The sequence below is a fragment of the Symphalangus syndactylus genome, chromosome 8 (assembly GCF_028878055.3).
Source record: "Symphalangus syndactylus isolate Jambi chromosome 8, NHGRI_mSymSyn1-v2.1_pri, whole genome shotgun sequence".
In the NCBI taxonomy this organism is placed as follows: domain Eukaryota; kingdom Metazoa; phylum Chordata; class Mammalia; order Primates; family Hylobatidae; genus Symphalangus; species Symphalangus syndactylus.
This window is the reverse complement of record NC_072430.2, coordinates 93,122,746-93,138,319: the sequence shown is the minus strand read 5'-3', so window position 1 is coordinate 93,138,319 and position 15,574 is coordinate 93,122,746. Positions and strand designations below refer to the sequence as shown.

The window sequence follows — 15,574 nt, the reverse complement described above, 5'->3', positions numbered from 1 at the left end:
TAATTTATTAATTCATACTATTGATTTGAGTTCTCACTCTATCTATACACATATATATATGTGTATATATGTATATGTAGAGAGACAGAGATACATATACATATATATATGCAGTATCTCAGGTTCTCATCATTTCTTGTGGTGAGAACACTTACTCTCTCAGCAATTTTCAAAAATATAATACGTTGTTATTGACTGTGGTCACCACGTTTTACAATAGATCTCTTGAGCTTATAACTTCTATCTTACTGCAATTTTATATCCGTAGACTAAAATCTCCCCACCCCACCCCACCTTCTGCCCTTGGTAACCACCATTCTATTCTTCATCAATGAATTCAACTCTTTTAGATTCCACATAGAAGTGAGATCATGTGGTACTTGTCAATTTTTCTTAATATTAATATATTTCAACAGACCCATATTACAATTACTTTCTGATAAACTATCAACATCTTCCTCCCTTATTATTCCCAGTTTGGGAACACCTTGATTTACCGTGTTACCATTTCCAGGGACTGATCCTTTCAAACAGAATGCCCTCAGTGTTCAGTGTGTCCCACAGGGGTTCCAGCAAATATGATCTAAAAATCTGCAGGATTCCTCACTGAGCATTATCTCTATTCTGAATATATGTTATATTATTTTATATTCTTAAAAGTTATTGCATTATTAATATGTAGAGTTAGAATTCAATATACTTTTTCAAGATGACTGGAGTTCCTTAATGTAGACATGCATTTTTTAAATCTTTGAAAAGTGACAAAAAACAGAAGAATTTTAATATGATATTTTATTATGGGTGTCTGTAAGGAAAAAAAAGATCAACAACCACATACAAGCTTACAAAGTTAAATTTCAACACATTCTGTATGCTAGTGTGACAAAAGCAGCCCCATAATTTGGTTTTTATTGTTGACCTTTACAGGATGAAGGAGGAGAATCCCCCGTGGCATGCCAATTAATCTTTCTGATGGGAGACATGTACAGATTTTGTGCATTTATGTTCTGAATGCAAGTCAACAATTCTGATCTAGAGTTTAAAAGTGAAAGTACATTAGCACCATAACATGCGTCTTTAAAGCCTTCCCAAATATTAGCAATCTTGACCAGCAATGACAAGAAAAAAGAGGAGCACCTTTACAAGCAGTTGATATCCAATATTAAAATAATTGTGGCTTTAAAAATATTTCTTTAAATTCTTGCACTACTACACTTTTCTTTTTAAACCAATCTTCCAGGAGATTAATCAATGAAATTTATAAATTTTATCAACTTATAAAATTTTTTTCATCTTCTGGGACTCATAGAATACAATCTGTGTTTCTGACCAGTTGAGGTAGTTAAAATAGGGAGGGCTTTTCTAATTTCGTATTCGACTATTTCAGAAAGAAAGGTTATCTTTTGCTGGTGAGCATAGTCATTGCTCTGCAGATGGGCTAGGATTCAAAGAATATAACACAGTGTTGTTATCGTTAAGAGTGTTGAAGTTTATTTATTATAGCACCATTGAGACATTTTGAAATTGGAATTGGTAAAAAAATAAAACAAAAAGCATTTGAATTGTATTTGGTGGAACAGCAAAAAAAAAGAAGTATCATTTTTCTTTGTCAAATTATACTCTTTCCAAACATTTTGGAAATAAATAACTGGAATTTTGTTGGTCACTTGCACTGGTTGACAAGATTAGAACAAGAGGAACACATATGGAATTAAATTTTTTTTGTTGGGATTTCAGATGGAGTTTGGTTTATAAAAAGCAAACAGGGCCAACGTCCACACCAAATTCTTGATCAGGACCACCAATGTCATAGGGTGCAATATCTACAATAGGTAGTCTCACAGCCTTGCGTGTTCGATATTCAAAGACTGTTTTGCTCCATTCCCCAGTGTGTTTCTGTAAAAAAGAACAAAATGTAAGTGATCATAACATTACAATTACTTAGACAACTCTGACTGATCAAGTTAAAGAAAACCGTTTTACCCTAAAGGAGCATTCATCGTGCCGTGTTATTATTCATATATATGAGACCTGCTCCACTTCAAAGCTGTAATCTTCTTAGTTGATAAACAATATTCTTAAATAAATGCCTTGTAAGGATTCTTAGTAAATGCAGCAGGGCAATTGCCATAGACCAGTGCATCCTCAGGAGGCCTGGTTCCGGCCATTGCTAACAGGTTTTTAATTGGTTTATTAAAAAGAGGATAGGTCCCTCACAGTGAAATTTGCTAATATTAGAAGTGAGTTTTCCCTGTGTTCACAAATAACAATAACAAAGGAGAGATTTGAAGTTAACCTTTAAAATTTTAAAAAGCAGAGATTTCAAATTGAGTTAATGTGACAGATATTATTCAAAACATATAGTAACTATCCCAATAATCTGATAAAGTTTGCATTGTGGATTTAAATTTTAAATGCTTTTATTTCAACTGGTTTTCATCTGGAGGCTAAGATCCATTCACTTTTTGTTGCATTTAACATTCCCTGCAATGAATCAGTAGATGCAATGTATGTAATTCATACCAAATGCTATCTTTATTTCATCCTATTAATTTTATTTCTTCTATTCAAAATAATTTGCATGATTAAACTAAAATGCTGAATGCATTATGACCTATATTGAGAAAAATGTTTCTTACCGTGCAACCATCCTCCAGAACTGTGTAGGTGAATTTGCTATTTCCTTCAGCCTTGAATTCACCTTCATTTGACCCCATCAGCTTCAGGGCCTTCTTTACATTTCCACTGGCCTGATCCATGTATGCAATGCTATTTTTGCAGTGATATGTGATGTTCTGGGAAGCTCGGCTGGAGAGAAGTCGAAGGTATGCCAGCTGCCCATCAAGGACATCTTCAGGAAGTTCAGGATTGCCATAGCTAAACTGTAATAGGGAACAAATAAAACAGATCAAACATTTTAGTTGCAACTGCACACAAGGGATTCATGTAGTATATGTATGCATATTGTAATATGGGCTGTTTATATATTTTATGTATGAATATTTTATGTGTGAACATATTTTTATTGCATGCCATCACTTTCAGTGGCAAAAACTGCAATTATGTTTGTACCAGCCTAATAACTTTGCTTTGTGATGAACACACGGGAAGAATACAAAGGATATAGAGGTGACTTATTTAAAAAAAGGTATATCCTTTCCTACCTGAAAACCACCATCCATGGACTCTCCAAACCAAACATGTTTCTTCTCAGTACTAGAATCTGTCCACCAGTGTTTCCGTGGAACATTCAAAGGACTGGCACTTATGCATGTTTCCCCAGTTTCCATATTACAGAATACCTTGATAGCATCCAATTTGCATCCTTGGTTAGGGTCAACCCAGTATTCTCCTGAATAGTCACAAAAAAGAAGAATGGGAATTGGTTATAAAATCCAGTAATAAAGTGATTTTGTTTGTTTACCTGTAAAGGCATTCATAATGTTGACTGCTAATGTGTCTGCATTTTATATATAGAATGATGGAGAAACTTTTTGATTGAAATTGCTGAGGTAAAAGAGTTAGCTATGACTATAGAAAGCACTGAAATAAAATGCAACATCTTGGTTTCTAATAAGGATGATACACTAAGCTAAGACCTTTTAATTGCTGTATAATATTTGCAAAAGTCTCTCCTTTAAAAATGATGATTATTGTATGTAATCTTGCTTAATAATATAAGCTGGTTGTCTAACCTAGATTTATTCCAGTAGTTCTAAAGCTGAAGTCCCTATGATTGATGCTTGTCTCCTATTTTAAGTAATTTCTAGAAATGACTCCTAGCAAAGGCAGTGTTCCATGTCAAGATATTTGAAAACTTGAAATAATTTTGCTTTTCAGAAATATTTAACCCAATATATGCAAAACCTGAAACTATTACAATATTCTACTTAATTTTATACAGTATTCTGAAATTTTTCATTTGTTTAATTTGAAAATTTTAATAATTAGATTCAGTGCAATAAGTAAATATTACAATAATCAGATTATAATTATCTGCATCAAATTACATTTTTAATCCTGAGAAAAAAATGATATATATTACTTTATACTCAAATAACTTATGATTTAAACTACAACTTCTACAAAACTGTCTTTATATTTTTCTATATTTGGCATGATCTGAAGTTATGTTATATTTTACATCTGCAAAGTTTACTCTTTTATATTAAGCAGTTTCAATTCAGTTAACTTTCTTAAAGTACTATTTCAGCTTTCCATTGAAAATGGATGTTTTTTCGTTCTCATTCTAATCTAAGCAGCTTTCTCTGTAATCCTGTTGCCATGAAGATGAAAGACTCCCAAACATACCACTCTTGAGTTCAGGATGGCAGAATTTCAGGTCTCTGCAGTTTCTAGCAGGGTTTTTACGAGAACCATCAGGACTAATGAGGCTTTCTATTTGTGCATTAACAGACTTGAGTGAAGTCATAATCTCATCGGTGTTGATTTTGAAATCCATTGGTTCATCTCCATAATATGGGGCAAAACCGCCAGCTTTTTCACCTCCAATCCCAGCAATGGCAGCGGCTCCAACACCACCACAGCAAGGACCAGGGGCACCAGGAGGTCCAGGAGGGCCTGGTTGCCCTGGGTGGCCTGGGGAGCCCTAGAATGAGTAAAACATGGATCATTGAGGTATGCAGGTTCGGTCGCCACTCTAAGAATACATTGCCAGTCCAAGAAAATGCCTTAAAAACAATTCATTCATTGTGTTATCATAATTATTTTACTAAAGATTTATTTGGGTGCTTTTAGGGTCACGTGATCACCAATTTATAATAACTACAATTCATTATCAAGAAAGGTGTTGTTCCACTATGTAAGAATCAGTAGTGTCAGAGCACAAGTTTTCTCAATCATTCTTCCTTCTGGATGAATGATGTAAGCAAACACCTATGAGCTGCAATTCCAATATTGACATGACAGAAGGGAGTGTAACTTTTCGGGATAATGGTTTTTATTTCATTTACCCAAAGGCATGGAATAGAAAGTATTAGGAATGATAGTATCATTAACAAAATAGTAACCATGGAAGCTGTTTGAGAAGTAAAATGCACTACATAAACGCAGATGATTATGAATGTTGTAATTCCGAGATCTCTAGTGTGATAGCAATACGGACAGGGTTTATTTGGTTAATTGGGCAGATGTCATTATTCTGATACCATGGATACTTGATCAAATTTTGAAAAAGATATTTTTCTCTTTTTATACTGTGGTAGAAACATTTTTGGTGTGATGGAGAATGTCTTAAAGTCATTGTTCATTTTCTAAATTGAGTGGTTGCATTGCGTCTGCCTCTCTATTTCAATTTAAACATAATGCACAGTGTTTCTGAAAATTGGAAGATTATAGCAAATTAAATACACATACGTATAAGTGATGTCTTACCTCAGATCCTCTTTCACCTCTGTTACCTCGAGGCCCTGGTGGTCCAATGGGACCTGGATGTCCACTGGTTCCATCTTTGCCAGGAGGTCCACTGGGTCCAACAGGTCCCTAGGAAAGTATCATGACATCAGGATGCCAGAATATCTTTCTGAAGTGCAGACATCTGAAACATGTGGACCTCTAATATCTTTCTGTGCTACTTACTCTGGGGCCTGCAGGTCCTGGACTGCCGAGTGCACCCTGCTGACCAGCAGGGCCCTGGAAGGAAAGGAAGTGTACATACGAGTGAAGGCCTTAAAAAGCACTGGGAAACTGTACATTCAAGATCAGATCAAGAAACAGGGGGATCATGATGAAATATTTTTTTTCTTTCTTTAATCTTCCCATTGTTTCATGCTGATTGTTCTTTCAAATTAGTCTTCAAATCCATTTCTCATCTCTTCTAGTACATATTTTTAGAGATGGAAAGCTTTCTTCTCTTAATTTCTAAAATTTGTATACATTGAAGGGATTTTCCAACAAAATAAATGCACTTACTGGAGAACCTGGGGCCCCTGGATTACCAGGGAATCCTCGATGTCCTTTGATGCCAGTAGCTCCACGTTCACCTGTTTCACCTTTGTCACCACGTGGGCCTTGAGGACCCTTTAGTAACATATTTTGAATTGAAGTCATATACACACATACATATTGGAAAAATAAAATAGAATTTATAATAATTAAATCTATTTTATGGCTTTCTATCAGCTAAAAAATCCCCCATCAACAGACACTTCAGATGGGAAATGAGATTGTTTTTATGGTTGTTTTAATTTTGGACTGAAATTGCATGGATCCCTAACAACTGATGTTTCTACCCTTGGCTCCAAAGAACTTTTAGATCCTGAACTGCTTTCCATATCATCATCATTAAAGGAAAGTTTATATTTGTTCTATCATCTATCATCTATCTATCTATCTATCTATCTATCTATCTATCTATCTATCATCTATCTATATCTATCTATCATCTATCTATCTATCATCTATCTATCATCATCATCATCTATCATCTATCTATCTATCTATCATCATCATCTATCATCTATCTCTCTATCTATCATCTATCATCTATCATCTATCTATCTATCTATCTATCTATCTATCTATCTATCTATCATCTATCTGTCTATCATCATCTGTCTATCTTCTATCTATATATATCTATTCTATCTATATATATTCTATCTATCTCTATCTATCTATCTATCATCTATCTATCTATCTATCTATCTATCATCTATCATCTATCTACCTATCTATCTATATTCATTCTTTTTTCCTGAACATGCTGGAAAATAAAATATTTCCTACACTGTAGAATGAGTTAAAAAAAGAACAAAACAAAATAAAACAAAAAAATGACAAAACTTACAGGAGCACCTCGGGAACCAGCAGGACCAGGAGCACCAGCAGGGCCAGCAGGGCCCTAAGATGAAAACATTCAATTGAGAAAACACACACGGAATTAGTTTTACGTGTTGACACAATTTTGTTTTCAAAAGTAAATAATTTCATTATCATAGAATTATAGTATGCATGCAATTATTGGAAGTTAATATTGTTTTTGCCTTTAAAGTGCTAAAGCCCTGTTTACAGCTTTATCAGGGGACCTAAACAGAAAAGCTGGGCAAGAGCCCTGTTAACTTGGCCTTGCATTTACCCAGCAAATAGATAATTGGTCTGATTAATATGATTTCGGGTTTCAGTAATGAATTCTTTATTGACTACTGCCAGGTACTTCTGGTACTGATTTATCCACACATTTGTCTAAGGAACAACTAGCATTAAAACTGTAAAACAAATGATAGTGGATATTTTGGTTGGCAGATCTGACATTCTATCTTCTACCTACAAATGCCTTTATTGAAGGAAACAGACAAACGAGAGATGCTGCTTCTGGGAACTCACACTTTCTCCTCTGTCACCACTCTTTCCAGCTGGACCGACAGGACCAGGTGGGCCTGGATGACCAGGAGCGCCAGGGGCACCAGGAGAGCCATTTTCACCACGATCACCCTGTGAACAAATTCATAGGTCCAAAATAAACATGATGATCACTTATTTTGATAACACAAATCAATTGCACATGTGTTTATTATACCTTGCCGCCAGGAGATCCATCTCGGCCTGGAAGACCATCTGATCCAGGGTTTCCCTGATTAAAAAATGAGAAAGGAAATAAAATTTCTTGAAACCTTCCAAATGCCATTTAATCCATGCATTCTCAGCAGGGCAATAGAATTCTCAAGGGGGTGAAAATTGGTTCTTGGGGGTAACAAGTCTTAGATATTACAAAGGGGTGTGGCCCTTCAAAGGGTCACAATATTCAAACAGATAGTTAGTGTATTCATGGAGGAGAGGTGATTAGGAAAATAATATCCAAAAAGAGTCTTTACAGACCTCTAATAAATAAAAATTTAAGAAATAGTGATCTAAACTGTTAGTGGAAATCTACAGTTTAATTAGTTTGCTTTAATCATTCCACATTGTATACATATATTAAAACATCACATTGTACCTTATAAATGTATACAATTATGATTTGTTAATTATAAATAATATTAATTTTAAATTCTTTAAAAATAATAAAAGACTAGTCACAGATAGCTGCAGAATATTTTCACTCAGAAAACATGTGAATTGTGGTTCTCCCCACTAACTTTTTTCCTAATTTAGTTAGAGATAATATTTTCTCCACAAATGATTATTCATTGGGTAAATACTAATGAACAAGAGCTTTTAAGTCTATTCTAAGTTGTAATGAAAGAATTTCTGTTATTAGAGATAGAAGAACTTTGCTATGTGGCCATATTTACACTCTTAGACATTAAGGCTCAATTTCACCTTTGCTGAAATAAATTACCAAATTCTACCTGGCTGGTTGAATAAAAACTGCTACTCACGTCTCTTCCAGGTTCACCAGCTGTACCAGCCAGACCAGGAAGACCCTGGGGTCCAGGGGGACCACGTTCTCCACTGAGACCATTAGCTCCTGGTTTCCCACTTTCACCCTGTATACAAAGGAATGCAAAACATTTTGTTTTAACTTAAGAAATCAATTAAAATGGTGTTATCAGATATCTTTATTTTCAGCTAAAAAACTTATTTTATTTAATCTTTATTGAATTTTAAAATTAAAACTATGCCTGCTATGGGAAAAAGTTTGGGAGAGCAAGCTTCTTGCATTTTCTAACTTGCTCAGTGACTCTGGATGGCAAAGGGCTGAATAGTTACATTGATTATCTAATTCATAATACTGTACATTCTAATCTGAGATGAATACATAAACACGATTAGTATAGGGAAAAAAAATGAGCCATCATGAAACTAGAGGTTTATGGTGATCCTTAAAATTAAGTTATTTGTCTCTATCTGAAGAATATACACTTACCAGAAATATCATATCAATTGAACACACTTAAATATGAAATATTAATTTTATGACAATATTACACAATATTTTGTTGAAAGAAGTACTTAAAGTGCCATAATACGAGCCCTAATAAAAATATAATTTTATTACCCTGTTTACCAAATGAATGTTTTAGATGCTAAGCACTAGAATGTTATAGGAATATAATACTAGTGAAAGAGAGTCAGGAGTGCAAGATGACTTGAATGGATGGATAACTAGCATTAATGAAAGACTTTCCTAGATCTGTAAGCTAACGCTATTTTCCCCTTCAAAACTGACGGTCAACAAATTGAAGAATATTCACAAGTTTCCTAAAAGAGGTGTTTGAGATGGCAATATTGTTTTCATCATATTATTTGTGTTTATATTCAAGGTTGGTCTACGTTATGCCCTGTTTTGTGTTCTGGAGCCATTTATTAAAATTTATGCTTTTAAAAATCTAAAAATAAAAAAAATTATCTCCTGGCTAATTTACTCCAGTGACAGAAAAACTTTTCATCCTTGATATGGTTAAGTGATCTCTGAAGGCTACCAAAGGAAGGAAGAGTGTAGTGGAAAATGACTATACTCACCTTGACACCCTGAGGGCCAGGGCTTCCCCTAGGACCTGGCATGCCTGGTGGTCCTGCAAGACCCCGTGCTCCGGTGATCCCAGCAATCCCAAGTGGGCCTGGAGCTCCCTAATACAGATAATGAAGACTTAGCTCATCTTTATGTGACAGTGTTTTTCTCTAATCAACTTGTGATAAAAATCAAAATAGTACAATCAATTTAAAAAAATGAAGTTACTTACTGGGGGGCCCTGGGCACCAGGCGATCCCTTCTCTCCTGGTTGGCCAGCATCACCTTTTGGTCCAGACACTCCAGGGCTGCCAGGAGCACCAGTGTTACCCGCAGGACCTGGGGGCCCATCCTTGCCTGGAGAACCGCTGGGACCTGGGGGTCCTGGGTTACCCTACAAAGAGTTTGAAATTTGAATATTTATAATAAAAAGTGCATTTTTTTCTTTTTTTACTTACTTCAAATAATTTTATTTGAGACTTACTAGAGAAATAAGTAGCAATGTGTAAGTTTCTCATCCTATACATATATGAGTGCTCTTTCTGAAGTGTATGATGAGAAAAGACTTTAACAATTACTTACATTACTACCAGGAGGACCAGGAAGACCACGAGCACCAGGGAAGCCAGCAGCACCCTGTGAAATGGGAATATATTTTTGAATTTCAAAAGTAGAACAAATAATTATACAACAAACAAAAAGTATAATGTGTGGTATGATTTGCATTGTACCTGAAAGTCATTTATGGTTTGTGTTTCCCCTTGGAATTTACATATAACTCATGTATGAATGAGCGATTACAATTTTTACATTCTCTTTATGGATCTAGTTTCTCAAATGCAGCTTTTATACAGGTTGATATCAATTAATGCTTTTCAGTAATAGTTGAGAGGATCAATACTTACGGGTCCACCAGGACTGCCACGTTCACCTTTGACACCTTGGGGACCAGGAGGACCCTATATGAAATGGAAGGAAGGTATGTAAGAATAGCACCAAAATCAAAATTTGGGAAAAGCATTAAGGCTTTGAAAACCAGTAACTCTATGAAGAGGTTAAAATAACTTTTAGACTGCTGGTGCTGAGATTCATACTTGGACTATATTCATATAAAGATTATATTCTTGCCACCATAACATGCTATCTCAGTATAAAATATTAAATTACTGATAAACCTCCATGTTTTTCCATTAGAACACTTAGCACTTAGGGGGGAGAGGGAGAGAGAGAGAGAGAGAGAGAGACAGATAGATCAATAGATGGATAGATGATAGATAGACAGATAAAGAGGAGGGAACTTACAGCAGGTCCGGAACCTCCAGGGGGTCCTGCAACTCCAGGAGGGCCTCCTTCACCTTTCTCACCTGGAGCCCCTCTTTCTCCTTTACCACCAGGTTCACCATTCTGTCCCTACATGCAACAACAACAATCTCTCAGCTGAAACTCTTTATGATACACTTGGCTTATTATTATTTCTCTTCAGAATATAGAATTCTTCAGATGGAAGGAGTTGAAATAAAATTTAAAAACAAGGCTTTCTGAAGACATGACAAAATGAAGCCAATCAAAATATTTTCATGATCAAAGAACATGACCAAAAAAGCATAAACTGTACATTATTTGCCATTAGGGAGGGAGGAAGTGTCTCTGAGGATTAAACATTCAAAAATCAGCACCAGTAAATTTTTTTGAGAAAGACTGGATTTAAGAGAAAATTTTAATTAGTACCATCTTATAATGGAAGAACTTACATAAATTCAGAGTGCATTTAAATCTATGGTGCTGCTTTAGTTCATTACCCAGTCATAAAGACAGGACAGGTGTTTTTATTTCCATCTTTTAAAGAGCGACAATAAGGGTAAAGTAAAACAAAATAGGGGTACAATAATCCTATAGGGAATGAGCAGCTAAAATGAGACTAGAACCCAAACTTGACTATACTTCTGTAATTTTTCAGCAAGATAGAGATCCTGGGCTATGGGACATGTATGTATAAATATTCACACTTACAGGAGCACCAGGGAAACCAGCAGGTCCTGGAGGGCCAGTTTCACCTCTCTCACCCTGAAGAGAAAAATATCCTCCTTAGTCACAGTGAAGATATCCCACGGGGAGTGTGCGTCATCTCCTTTAGGCAGGAAATGTCATCTTATCATCTTATCTTTTCTTTCCTTTAAGAAGGAAATGTGCAGAGTAGCCAATAAACTTCTGAAGACTTTGCCACTTCTCAATCAAATTAGGAGTGGAAAATACCAGAACCATTGATTCCTTCTGCCTCCTACTGTGATATTATTTGCAAGAAAAATAGTTTGAGAATTTTAAAGTATTTAACACATTTCTATATATAGATATTTATGTATTTCAATATATAGTAGAGGCTTAACTGAAAAATTAACTGATTTATTTTAAAAAACCATTTACTAAATATCTTTCCAGAGTCTTAAATCATAAAGGTCAAGAATTTTAAATCTAGAAGGAGTCTCAGGCAAAGATTCTGTAGGCTTAAGAAATACCTAATTCAAACATATACTACTTGTGCAATTCATGTATTTTTTCCAAAGTTATTTAGGAAAGAAATCCTGATTTAAAATGGTCTCTTGTGAATGTTAGATTTAAGAAATTTAACATTCCCTTGCATGCTATATGGTTCCTGAAGATAGTATCTCCAAACTGAGGCTCAGGGAACTGGGGGCAGAATTGCTAAAAAGGGAAGCATAAGTAGCTACTGTCTGTATGGGGTTAAAAAGTATGTTAAGAATGTCTTTAACACTTACAGGGCCACCACGAGGTCCAGCTATACCTGGAAGTCCGGGGGCACCACCTTCACCCTGGAAAAAGAGAAACCATGTCACTGTCTGGCATCCAAAAGAGAGAGACATTTTCTTTTTATCTCCAGATAGTACTAAGGGTTACCTTATCTCCAGGCTGGCCAGCTGGGCCAGGAGGACCAATAGGACCAGTTGGACCCTAGAGGAAATAAAAATATTTTTTAATTTTGAAGATACAAATATCGTTTTTTGCATTAATCAAACAGAAAGTAGATAGACATAGATACCTAATAAACTAGATAACATACTTTTTAAATTTTTTTTTATGGCTTGAATGCTATGCTTTTCACTCAATGTGTAAATACTGCAGAGCTCAGTAAACACAAGACTCTTTGGGGATAACTCTGGGAGAAAATAGGATTCAGCAGTAGTTTATTGATTCATTTATCTTTATCTATTGTAGAAGACAAATAGGATGTCATGTAAGATCTTACAGTAATGTCTTTTTAAATTAAAGTACATTTCTTTATTCAATTGCTTGATAATTTAAATGTTTTCTCAAAGTATCATTGTACATATTAAATTTTTCAACTTGAAATTTTCAAATAGTAGTTTTACTTATATTACAAAAATGAAGTATTGAGCACTTTTTTTACTTGAATGATGGCTTATCTACTTAGTCTGTCAAAAGCAAAGCATTTAGGAATTTCTTTAAGGCAAATATTATATAAATTTATTAAATGACTTAATTGTAATCATATTTAGAGGATTTTTTGTTTTATTTTTTACTTTTAGTTTGAATTATAGATTCACAGGATGCTGCAAAAGAATACACAGGGCAATTCTGTGCACTTTTCTCCCAGCATCCCCTAATGTTAACATCTTACACAACTATAATACAATATCAAAATTAGGAAATTGACATTGATACCATCCATAGAGCTTGTTCAGATTTCACCAGTGACACACGCACTCATTTATGTGTGTGTATATGTAGCTCTATAGAATTTTATCCTATGTGTAGATGTGCCTGACTACTACCACAATCAAGATACTCAAATGTGCAATCACCATAAGACTCCCTTGTGTCACTCTCCATAGCCACATCCATGTCTCTCTTTCTCATTCCTAACTCCTAGCAACCACTAATCTGTTCTACATCTCTAAAAGGATGTTATTTTGCACATATTGTAGGAATGGAATCATGTAGTATGTATCCCTTGGAGACTGAATTTTCTTCACTGAGTATGTTGTCCTTGAGGTTTGTATAATTTGCTGTGTGTACAGCGTCAATTGTTCATTCCTTTTTGTTGCTAAATACTATTCCATAGTGAGAATGCACCATAGGATTACAATTTTTAAATATAAAGTCTATTAATGAGGAGTGCTTACTATATTGAATTTTGATGACTTTTAGTTTCTTAATGAGCAGCACTGATTATCTTAAACTTCAGTGATTATCTCAGATTTTAGTGACTCACAAATGCTAGTTTGTGACCTTTATCGTACTCCTGAGGTTTTTTCATTCTTTGGTCACTGTAGATCTATCAAGTAGCCATAGATATAGACCAAAAATTTAATTATAAATCAAGTCATTTGGGTCTTTAGGTGGTAAACTATCTAATTTATCTTGAATAGTTTTTGGAAAAAATAAAAGTTGAAGTGCAAGATTGTCCCATACGACGTATAGATAAGGCCTGCTTCTCCTCACTGGGGATACTTACCCTTGGACCATCTTTCCCTGGGACACCATCAGCACCTGGACCGCCTGGTTCACCCTGTCAAATAAAAGCCAATGTCATCGGATTCAAAGTGTCTTCAGTGAAAATCAGCCAAGAAGAGGAGTAACCCTCAGGATTTGTTGGGATATATACTGGGTGTTCTAATTCATTGTTGCTCTAGGAATCCATCTTAAATTTCACTTACTATAAAATGACAACATTAATTTTGAAAATACAGTTGATTACTTTCTAGGAGTGTTGCTTTTTTTTAAATCTACAATGACTGATTTGTTAAACGATTAAGAGAAAACAAGTCAACACCTTGTCACCCTTTGGACCAGGACTTCCAGGACCTCCTCTTTCTCCAGGCATTCCTTGCAGACCAGGAGTACCAGCAGCACCAGGTGGCCCAGGAGGACCAGCAGCACCCTGAAAATAAGCGAGAAATAATAAATGATCAGAAGGAAATCAAATGCATTTTTTAAACCTAGGTGAATGGAATGCTGTGGAGTTACCTTTCCTCCTTCGGGACCAGGGGGACCAGCTCCACCTCTAAGTCCTGGGGCCCCTGCCAATCCAGGAGGTCCACGTTCACCAGGGGCACCGGCATCACCCTGTGATAAAAATATGTAAATAACCATATTAGACAACCCAAAGCTAAAAACAAAACACCTTAGCTTGCATCATTTTGAATAAGGCCACTAGGTTATTTTATTGTGAACAATCTGGAAATTTGTATGCTTAAAAATAGTTGAACAGCTGGGTGGGAACCAGAAGCTTAAAAGAGTGTCTAAAATAAAACTTGGATACTTAGTCTGCTTAAGTGTGAGCTGTCATTGAAATACTTGTTATTTTATTCACAAGGGCAACATTTTAAAGTTTTTTTACCAAAACAGTTTTCCTACATAGAATCAACATATTGGCAATACTTTTCCATTTGAAATTTTAAGCCCACATTTGATTCTGTAGTGATTATGAATGTCAGAGAATTGGACCTTCCAGATTAAAGCAAATTTAATGTATTGAAAATGTCTTGAGTTTTTCTAAGTGTACTTACCAAACATTTGTAATGATGCTCTTTCAAAGAAAGAGTATTTTGGCTTGATATACTAAAAATATACTACTAATCAATTGCTCTATAACATGCTGAAGAAGGTAGAGAATAAATTGAAATACTACCTTGCCTCCTGGAGCTCCAGGTGAACCGGCATCACCCTTTGGACCCTGGGAGATTGGCATTATATGATTAGGCCCATATCAGAATGCATTTTATGTAAATATAAGCAAAATACACATTTGTCATGTTGGCATACTGTATAATTTTTCAAATCTTGAAACTATGAACTCTATTTTATGGTAAAATTCAAACTATATGATAGTTATCTTTTAAATAATTTGTCTTTGTTTTGATAATATTTCAAAACCAAAAAATCTCAAATATCATGGCATAAGAAAATTAAGAAGTTAATAGTTGACAAACAATTAGTATGTATTCTTTTTGTTTCTGAGTTTTGAAAAATGAAACGTAACTTACTGGTTCCCCAGGTTTTCCATTTTCTCCTGGAGGACCACCTGTACCAGGCAAGCCCTAGAAAGAATCATATTTGTATTAGGTAATTAGCTCAAACATGGCTTATAGAAAAGCTTCTCATATGTACACGTTTCCGCAAGAT

General features: G+C 35.0%; 1 protein-coding gene across 1 annotated transcript in view; it reads right to left on the bottom strand.

The window, feature by feature from the left end:
• Window positions 1-777: 777 nt before the first annotated feature.
• Window positions 778-15,574, bottom strand: part of COL3A1 (collagen type III alpha 1 chain) — a 38,346-nt gene continuing 23,549 nt past the window's right edge. Inside the window, exons 28-51 of the mRNA XM_055289973.1 lie at window positions 15,436-15,489; window positions 15,081-15,125; window positions 14,417-14,515; window positions 14,223-14,330; window positions 13,905-13,958; window positions 12,326-12,379; window positions 12,187-12,240; window positions 11,423-11,476; window positions 10,715-10,822; window positions 10,318-10,371; window positions 9,995-10,048; window positions 9,645-9,806; window positions 9,424-9,531; window positions 8,340-8,447; window positions 7,538-7,591; window positions 7,345-7,452; window positions 6,809-6,862; window positions 5,932-6,039; window positions 5,599-5,652; window positions 5,395-5,502; window positions 4,312-4,609; window positions 3,165-3,352; window positions 2,640-2,882; window positions 778-1,896 (exon numbers count right to left, since the gene is read on the bottom strand). Coding sequence (XP_055145948.1) covers window positions 1,750-1,896; window positions 2,640-2,882; window positions 3,165-3,352; window positions 4,312-4,609; window positions 5,395-5,502; window positions 5,599-5,652; window positions 5,932-6,039; window positions 6,809-6,862; window positions 7,345-7,452; window positions 7,538-7,591; window positions 8,340-8,447; window positions 9,424-9,531; window positions 9,645-9,806; window positions 9,995-10,048; window positions 10,318-10,371; window positions 10,715-10,822; window positions 11,423-11,476; window positions 12,187-12,240; window positions 12,326-12,379; window positions 13,905-13,958; window positions 14,223-14,330; window positions 14,417-14,515; window positions 15,081-15,125; window positions 15,436-15,489 — 2,478 coding nt within the window. The 3' untranslated portion in view covers window positions 778-1,749. The remainder of the gene's footprint in view (window positions 1,897-2,639; window positions 2,883-3,164; window positions 3,353-4,311; window positions 4,610-5,394; window positions 5,503-5,598; window positions 5,653-5,931; window positions 6,040-6,808; window positions 6,863-7,344; window positions 7,453-7,537; window positions 7,592-8,339; window positions 8,448-9,423; window positions 9,532-9,644; window positions 9,807-9,994; window positions 10,049-10,317; window positions 10,372-10,714; window positions 10,823-11,422; window positions 11,477-12,186; window positions 12,241-12,325; window positions 12,380-13,904; window positions 13,959-14,222; window positions 14,331-14,416; window positions 14,516-15,080; window positions 15,126-15,435; window positions 15,490-15,574) is intronic.